We start from the raw sequence: 9,514 nt of genomic DNA, 5'->3' as shown, positions 1-9,514 counted from the left end.
AGTGAGTGGTCGTCCGGGGGGTAGGGGGGTGGGGGGCAGGGGGGCAGGGGGGCAGGGGGGCAGGGGGGCAGGGAGGGAGGGAGGCAGGGGGCAGGGGGCAGGGGGGCAGGGGGGCAGGGGAGCAGGGAGGGAGGGGGAAGGGGCTATTCCAGAAGTTCTTTCAGGTCTTTAAAGGCTGTGAGGTAGAAGCAGAAGGGGACTTACCCATGTGACTTCAGGAGAGCATCAGCACTTGGGGGTTAGAGAGAAAGGTTCATTAGAGGTCCATTAATGCCAGGGATACTGGGGGAATAGCAAACTCCTGGTCACAGGAAGACCGAAGAATAGGAAGCCACTTGCTGAGCAGAGAGCAGGGACCAGAACCCCTGTCAGCTGAGTACTGCTGTTTCTGTAGCTGATTGACTCTCAAGTGTACAAAAATAAGAGGTTGGTTTGCTCCCGAGTTGGTTTGTTGCTGAAAGGCCTAGGCCCCAGAAAGGCACATTTCTTCAAGTGATGCATTTGACATGGAAAAGGAGCTCCATGGGAAAGCAGTCTCCTGCCTTCAGATGTCACTTGTGACTGAGGCCTGACACGTGTGTGGGACAGCAGGGATCTTTCACGAGGGGCACCAGGCTTTTTCTCCTGGTGTTTATAGCACCAGGTAAGGAAGAACTTCAGGAGTGTATACTAAGTGTACCCCACCCCCTGCCCCAAACCAACATCTCCTCCTCCTTCCTGCCTTTCATACCATATCCCAGGTCTGACTAGGGGCTGCCTACAAGGTTTTGGGTTTTTTTTAATTATTATTATTAGTTATAATTAGCTTGGAGGAGAGAAGAAGAAGGCAGCCCTTGTTTGGGTCCTGACATTCAAGTGGGGCTAGGGGTTGTAGTGTGGTGTGAAGGACGGATGCCACAGGGATTAGAGAAAGTTACCTTTAATGTCACCCCAGCCCTGGAGAAAGGCCACACAGCACCACGCTTGGCCTCAGTCGGTAGTTCTAGAGCTCTCTCCTCGACCCGATGCTGACCTTTGGCAGAAGTCCCTCTCTGCAGTGTGACAGAGCTCTGGCAGCTGGCAGATGGCATTTCCCTGCTGTCCTTTGTCCCTGCAGCCTCCCCGCTGCTGCTGCCCTTCAGCCCAGGTCCCCAGAGCAGAACTTGAGCTGCCCTTGCTGTTCTGGAGGCTGAGCAGTCTCATAAATGCTCTGTCCTCACTGGAGTACCTGGAGGGCACCCAGGGATGGTGGCAGAAACCATGTGCTAAGGAGAGAGCTAATTCGAACACACTGGGGTGCCTGCTGCTCTGCATCTGAAATGGGCACAAGGTTGTCAGGAAGGCCTTTGCATGAACTGGATTAAAGCAGTTTAAATAGACTCAAGCTACAAAGCCAGCCCTACTCTGTTCTGAAAGAAGATAGGGTTACCTGACCTCCCGGGTTCCTTCTCCAGGGAGCCAATTGGCAGTGTGTAAGCCCCTCCTGCAGTGTGCTCTGGTGGGTGTGGACAGAGAGTGTAGGCAGGTGGCTGGACTGAGGATACCTGGCACAGAGCCAGACTGACATAGTTATCCTGGACACATGCAGTTGCCTGTCCTCTGCTCTGAGCAAACAAAGGAAACAGAAGACAGCCTAGTGGAAACCAGGCCTCACCATAGATCCCATAGATACTGGGATCCAGAGAGAGAAACCAAGGACAGCCCCCCCCCCCAACCGCTGCTCCAGATCCTCTGTGGGAGGCAGTGGGAAGCAGGGTGGGCCGATGGCAGTCCCCTGAGATATATCACAGAGTGCTCATGCCCAGAACAGACAGCTCTCCTGATGCTTCAGAGGAGGAAGGCAGCTGCAGTGAGGCTCAGGGCCACCCAAGGCTCTGGGTTCCAGGGCCACTACCAACCATCCTGAGAAAGCCATTGTTCCCTGGGGGCTTCCGAGAGTGGAACTAGTTCACTGTCAGTCTCTGAGTTAAGGAAACATTTGTTAAAATATCCATGGCTTCTTCTCTTCTTTCCGACCAGTGGTGTGTGCTGCTCATCAGCCAGTTGCCATGAGGACAGAGCCAGCCTGGGCCTGTCCTATCAAGCCTGTGTCTTTGAGCCCACCTCTCTCTGGAGCAGACAGCCTCACACTACTTCAGTTGAGCATCATAGCACATGAAAAGCCAGGGCAGGGCACTGGTCTGGGTCTGTCCTCACTTAATGCTCAGGTCATAGTCTTAAGTCCAGGGTTTTTCAGGGCTTGCTGAGGTGACGGGGTTCGTGCAGTCCTTGTCCTGTCGTCACCCACTGCAAAGCCCAGTGAAGTACTGCGGCTGGAGAGCATCCTGTGCAGTTAGAACACCTCTCACAGACAGTTCAGCAAACTCTTGATGCTACCGTCAACTCCGTGTACACTGAAAACTCTTACGAGCTGCTGACCCCTGGGTTTGTCCACTTCTGGTGTTTGAGGACACCAAACATCGCTGCCTTGAGCCACTTGCCTTAACCCTGCCCCCTGCAAAGTTGCAATGATGGCATTTCTGACCTAGAAGTGGGAACAAAGCTATTAAAAGTCCAGTGAGTGGCAGCTGGAGACAGCGTGGGAATGACAGGGAGGGAGCAAGAGTCATCCAGACCCTGCCTGGAGAGCCCCCAGTTCTCACTCCCCAGACACCACTGGGAAAAGTACAGCCAGCTGGAGACAGGACACCTGGCCCCAACTACAGCTGAACAGGAAATTTTAGCAATGGCTTCTTCGAGAAGGATGCTCTTTCATGGATATCACCTCCCATGCCAATACCCTGGGACAAGCACAGACTGTGGCATGCCTTGAGCTCGGCAAATGGCTGCCCTTGCTCTTGGGCAGAGCATCATGGAGATGTCCAAGATTCCCAGAGGAGCTTTGGCCTTGAAGGTTTCTGACTCGTGAACCACAGCCTTCCTGTGTACTCCCTAGGCATGTGGCAAGGTGTTGGGTCTAGGGCAGCAATTACCACAACAAAAAGGCAAACGCTAATTGCCCTCAAACTAGGCAAGTCCATTTATCTCACTTGAAATAACAGGTTTAATTTAATCCTTTATTTCTAATTTGGTGCATCACCAAGATCTTATTTGTATAAAACACCTGATTAGAATAATTACAAGCTTGGGAAGCTGTCTGCATTTGTGTCTGATGAAAAGGACTAGCCAGGAGCTCCTGCTTCCTTGTGTTCTGCAAGAATGAGGGGGGCCCAGTGGTAAGGGCACGCATACGCATCACAGTTCCACAGGATGAGGGTAGGTGCTCGGCCTGTGGCACGGACCTGCAGTCGTATCCACCTTGGTAGCGGTCGAAGATGATGGGGTAGAGCTAGCACTGAATAAGGGCTCCTTAAGACAGGCCTGAATGACACCTACCTCTGTGTGTGTGTGTATGTGTCACATGAGTCTGGACATCACCCCATAGGTTGTGTCCAGTTTGATGCTGGGGAGGGAGTCCAGGGTCATGGAGTATGCCGTCAGCTTTCCTCTCTCTTGCTTGTTGGAGAGCTGAGAATGCTCCTGGCCTACTTGAGGGGAGCAGTGGATCGTGGGCTCCTCAGGAAATCAGGAGACCCAGGATTTGATGGGACTGGAGTTCCACCAGGAAGGGCCAGGCTGATGGGAGCTGGGAAAGCGAAGGGGACTCAGCACTATCCAGTGGTGAAGTGGACTCAGCACAGCCAGCCTGGCTGAACCATGAGAAGGCTGCAGCCAGCAGGCAGAGGGAACAGTTCAATGCAAGCTTGGGAGTAGGGCTTCCAGTCTTTGGAGAGGGCCTGGAAGGGATGTTGGTGCTCTGTTACAGAGTTGTTCTTCAAGACCAGGGCCAAAAGAAGGCCTCTGGGGCATGGAAGGGCTGTGTCACATAGCCAACTGCCAGCCTCTGCTGGCCATCCTTTTGCTTAGCAAGAACATGCTGTGTTGGTTCCTATGGTGTGACTGATTCCCAGCTAGCCCTGGCTCGCTGGGGAGATAGGGAGAGGCCTGCCCTTCAATCCTATGAGAAGCCCACACTGGCTTTAGGAATTAATTCCACAGAACACATTGTTTAGGAAGCTCTGAGAGTGGCAGTCTATCTCAACCTTAACCTAACCACTAGGGGACCACAGAGATGATGACACCAAGCCGCTCACCACCACCACCCCAGCCAACTACCTACCACGAGGATGTCAACCATTCCCACCCACTGGGGCTTTGCTCTCTAGGGCTTTGAGCAGTGTAGACATGCTCTTCCCTGGAGCCCATAGTAGGGCCACAACCATATTCAGTAGCTGCCATATCAAAACAAAGCTCCTAGCCTGGGAACTGGGGGAGCTGCCTCAGCAGAATGAAGCCAGTGGCCAAGCATCGGCTGTGTGTACTGCAGTGGTTGTACTCCTCCCTTCAGCCCCAGGGCTGAACATTTCCCTGTTCCTACCCAGTCCCCTTCCTCTCTAAGAGGGATGGAGAGGCTGGAAAGACCCGTATACACTGAGCCCAGCTCTCTGTGACGGCCTGTCTGCCCCTCCCATCCCCACTGCCTCTTGCTCCTCCTTTTCCTCCTCTTCCTTCTCACCCACCAAGACTTCCTGAACCCTGTTCCCCCAGAACTACGGTTCTCCCTTCTGGAACCCCCAGTGGAAGATCTCCACAAGGCTCCTTGGCTGTCATCCTGCTGAACACCAGCTCTTCCCAGCGGGTGGCTCAGGAGCTGGCAGTGCAGAGCAGGTGTCCTGAGGAGGGGTCAGCTGGAGTTAACCTCTGGGCCTAGATACTACCTGCTGCAGGTGCTGACTCCCTAACTGCTCTGAGTGATCACCATCTGCCCCTATTATCACAGGTGATGTCACCTGCATGTGGTCCAGGCCACAGCTGCCACAGCTGCTCCTGAGACCCTGACCCACTACTCTTGTCTGATGGTGAAGTCTGACTGAGAGAAAGCTAGAGCCTTGGAAACACAGGCTGTGTGTAGGAAGAATGGGCTTTCTGGGAGACTTGGATGTTCCTGAGCCCAAATAACGCTACTCAAATTGCCACGCACACACACGCACACACACACACACACACACACACACACACACACACAGTGCCTTATATTTTAATATGCCTTAAGCAGCTCAATAGCTAGGCCATTTCCAAACCTCCACATGGCTACCACTCCGCTCCGATATTTCTGAGCTCCTTGCAGCCCTCTTGGGCTGAGGTCCCCAGAACCTACACAACAGCAATGCTCTAGTCCAGCACACCTCAAGCATGGCTCCTACTCCTCTCCCGGCATGACAGCTCTCCCTCCTCCCGCTCCTTCCTCAGTCCCTTGCCCTGGGAATCCTAACGGTCCGCCTCTGTCTCCCTGCCCAGCCATTGGCCACCAGCAACTATATTTACCAATCAAAACCAACTGGGAGCAGGGTCCCTCAACATGCGGATTTTCGTGCAATTTGTGGGACCAAATGAACATAAGACGAAATCCACAACAGGTGGGATCATATCTGAGCAATGTCAGGCCATGTCATAATCTTGGGCAGGAAAATTATCCACCGTAAAGATGTCAGCTTCTCCATGCACACCTGGAGATTCAGTGTAAGTACAGTTTGATTTCTAAAGGGACTGACCAAATGATTGTCACATGATAGCTCAAGGAAAGGTGATCAGGAAATATTTGAAAGCAAATGGTAAAGAGGAAAGACTTTAATCCTACCTGTTAAAATATGACTCATACTTATAGAAAATAAAACAGCATGATGCTGAAACAGAAGGTATCTATGTGGCTTATTGGAGTATAGTAGGTGGGCCCTGCTTCTGGTTGCTACTGTCTGTGAGACAGAGCCAGTGCCCCACAGAGCGAGGGATGAGCAGGATTAGCCATTTTGTGTCTCCCACAGCAGCAGAAATCCAGGCCCCGCCTGCTAAGGCAAAGTAAGCTACTTAGAACAGGATACATCACAATGCCCAGTGAAAGATTGTTGGTCCTGTAAGGGTGATAACTTTGTAAGCTAGGGAGTGACACCACCCACCCCAGATTTATAGCCATTCCTGAATTCCATCTAAAAACTGAGAACTTAGAGCTGGCTGGAGCATGGTTCCACAGTTAAGATTGCTTCCTGTTCTTTGCAGAGGATCCAGGTTCAGTCTCCAGCATCCACACAGCGGCTCATAAGCAACTGCAACTTTAGTTCCAGGAGATTCTATGCCTTCTTCTGGCTTCTGTGGGCTCCTGAACACACATGGTGTCCGTAAACTCACATAGGAACACACACACACGCGCGCAAAAATAATAAATAAATGTGGGGGTGTGGCAGAGGATCTTGATTCAGAGAAAACTCAGAGATGATGGTGGTAGAAGATAGTCTTCTAAGGGGTCCGAAGGAAAGGGAGTCAGCTAACCTGGGTTATCACAGAAGTACAGGATCAGCTAGCCTGCTCATCACAGAAGTGCAGATCTCAGCAGAGAGGACCACGAGGTACTCATCTTAGCACAGAGACAGAGCAGAGACAGACGGGGACCTCCATAGCAGCAGAGCAGAGAAGCTAAGCCTCGCAGGAAAGTGCCGCACTCTAGAAGGAGTCAAGGCCTCTAACAATGACTGCCACTTTGGAGACATTTACCCTAAAGAGAGCCTTTCCAAATAACCAAAGGCCACGGTGAGGAACGGGGACACCAGAGTCCCCCAGCTCTCATCCTCCACCCAGATCAGTGTTCCATGTCTGTTTGTGAACCGACAGTGTTTCTCAATAAGTTTGTCTTACTAGAGGCTGCTGGAGTTATAAAAGACTAACAGTCTAGTGAAGGGTGGCTGCACTTGACTTTAGAAGGCAGAAGCAGGGGGATTGTCACAAGTTACAGGTCAGCATGGTCTACACAGTGAAATTCCATTTCAAAGGACAGAGTAACACTTTCTGGAAAGATGGCCGTGGATGTGTGACATTCAAGAGTGGAGGTTGGCCATGACCTCAGTGTCACCACACAAAGAAAAGGCTAGTTACATAAGAGTGTGGCCATTAGATAAAAAAGCACTTACTGACCTGCACAACTGGGAAACGTGTCTGTGGTCAAATATTTGGGGATCAACACAGACAGCCTGACTGAAGTGCAAAGGTGACTTCTGTGCACAGCTGAGCAGGGCTCAGCACTGTACATTAGCATAAAGCACTTGGTTAAGGCAAGACTAGGAATTTTTTTTTAGTGTCGTATCCATTAATTCCACAGATGATCAATGTCCTCCCATACAGGCTGGTGCCAGCTAGGACACGACAGGTCAACCACACTGAGTCACTATGGACCTTTCCAAATGGTTCATTCTTGAGACATTTTCAGATAAACCATATAAAACTGCCTTTCATTTGGTTTTTAGTTTGGGGGTGGTGTGGTTGTTATTCTGATTTGGTTTTGTTTGGGAGGGTTGGCGGTGTTGCTTTGGTTTGGTTTTGAGGCAGGGTCTCCCTGTAGCCCAGGATGACCTTACGCGTTCTACTTCCTCAGCCCCCTGAATGCAGCCAGCCATGCATCTGGCTGCAGTTGCCCTATTTGTAGTTGAAAGATAAATGGATTTCAGCAGTTCCATGCAGCCTAACAGTGTCTTAAACTGTTACTCCTAAGCTCAGGAGTTGGCGAGAAGTTTTGTGCCCAGAGCCGGAGCTTCATTCCTTGAGTGTCTGACTGTCTGTCTCCGCAGGCCCTGGTCCTTCACCAGCTGGGCCGCTACAGTCTCGCAGAGAAGATTCTCCGGGATGCAGTGCAGGTGAATTCGACAGCCCATGAGGTCTGGAACGGGCTGGGCGAGGTCCTCCAAGCTCAGGGCAACGATGCAGCAGCCACCGAGTGCTTCCTGACAGCCTTGGAACTGGAGGCCAGCAGCCCTGCCGTGCCCTTCACCGTCATCCCCCGTGTGCTCTGAGCAGGCCACCCGCCTCACCCGCCACACAGGCTCAAATGCTTCGTGCAGGCTGCCAGGGGCGTCCTGTCACCCAGTGGGTGCATCTGCAGTACCGAGGCCCTGGATGGATACGTGACCAGAGTGGATTAACCTCACCAACCCAGAATCATCGCTCTCCGCTCATGCATTCATTCATTCATTCTTGTTTTTGCCAGATCCACGATTGTCCTCTGAATCTACTGACGTTCCCAATGGATTATGTGCCATATTCAGTTAGTCGACACCTGTGTTTTAAGTAAAATGATTACGGACTTAATCAGCGAATGTAGAAGAAGATATTCCAGGTTAAAATTCAGTGGCAGAAGAGATTATTTTTATCAGTGCTGTAATGAAAGCAACTGCCCTCCTCTGACCACTCTATCACCTCTCCTGCCCCTCCCCTGGCCCAAAACCAAATGTGAATTTTCTGTTTCCCACCTCAGTACTCGTCCATGCCAGGACACCAGCTGACAACCTCTCGGTTTCATTGTCAACAGTTGTACCATGTGGTGAATTACTGTTCTCCTCCTTAGAACAAAGCCTGAGTCTAAGAGTATTTATATTTTACCAATATATGGCTGTTACAAGAGAAGGAAATATGAGTTATTTAAGTTTAACTTTTTTATGTGAATTCAGAGTTTATTTATCGATGGAAATATGTACAAAGAAGCTTCAAATGGAATATTTACCGACATTCCTTATACATGACAGACACTTGGCTAAACAGGAAGATGATGTTAATAAAAAAAATGATTTTTAAATGGACCCCTGGCTTTTGTCTTTCACAAAGCTGGCAGACCGGAGAATGGCCACTGGCTCATCTACGAGGTGTAGACACTTCCATTCCAGGGCCTGCTCTGAACAGTCTGCCTGGGCGCAGGGAGGGTCCTTCACCAGCTCCGTGGGCAGCTGCTATGGAGGAGAGCCTCAGGCCTGGGCTGGTTCCTGACTCCAAGTCTGAGCCAGGTGAGTTCTTTTCTCCTTCCTGGCCTCTAGCACCTCATTCTCATTCATTCATTCCTTCATTCATTCATTCATTCATTCGTGGGTAAGGAGACATGGGGTTAAGACACTCACCTGGGGAAACTACCAGGCATAAAAGGGCATTGAGATGTAGCCTGAGGCTTTACCTTCGCCAGATGTCAGGGTCTGCCCTGTGCAGAGAGACTTTGGGGACCAGGCCATGTGTGAGATGCGTAATTCCAGTAATGCTGACTGTGACCTAGACAAGTCTTGAGGGAAAACATGAATGTAGACATGGTAGAGGGTCACCATAAAACAAAGTCATAGTGAGGGGCCACGCAGTCATCTCAGAGAGGGTAGTCAGGGGCACCTTATAAAGCAACACAAGCTGGAGCAAACTGGGTGGATCCCTAAGGGAGGAGCACCCACACACACACACAAAGAGGCAAGAACAGCTGGAGCAAAAGTCAGAGCCCAGAGAACATTCTGCACTAAGAGCCCCCAGCACAGCCACGCTGGGGTGGAGTTGGTGACACACTGAGGGCCTGGGGCAGTAGAAGAGACTTTCTAACAGAAGCTAGCCATGTGGCCTGCCACCTCTCCTTGGTGTCCTTCACTCATGATAGAAGCACTCCGACATCAGCCACCTGAAAGATCTCAGCCAGCTTCATCCGTGCCCC

General features: G+C 51.2%; 1 protein-coding gene across 3 annotated transcripts in view; it reads left to right on the top strand.

The window, feature by feature from the left end:
* The window catches only part of Ttc7b (tetratricopeptide repeat domain 7B), a 209,923-nt gene extending 201,287 nt beyond the window's left edge, over positions 1–8,636 (top strand). For all 3 annotated transcript variants that reach the window (XM_028777279.1, XM_028777276.1, XM_028777277.1), the window contains one exon: positions 7,632–8,636. In XM_028777279.1, the coding sequence (XP_028633112.1) occupies positions 7,632–7,853 (222 nt within the window). In that variant the 3' untranslated portion in view covers positions 7,854–8,636. The remainder of the gene's footprint in view (positions 1–7,631) is intronic.
* Positions 8,637–9,514: the final 878 nt, after the last annotated feature.

The sequence above is a fragment of the Grammomys surdaster genome, unplaced genomic scaffold (genome assembly GCF_004785775.1).
Source record: "Grammomys surdaster isolate TR1022 unplaced genomic scaffold, NIH_TR_1.0 279, whole genome shotgun sequence".
Taxonomy (NCBI): domain Eukaryota; kingdom Metazoa; phylum Chordata; class Mammalia; order Rodentia; family Muridae; genus Grammomys; species Grammomys surdaster.
The sequence above is the reverse complement of the archived record's forward strand: the minus strand, read 5'-3'. Positions and strand labels throughout refer to the sequence as shown.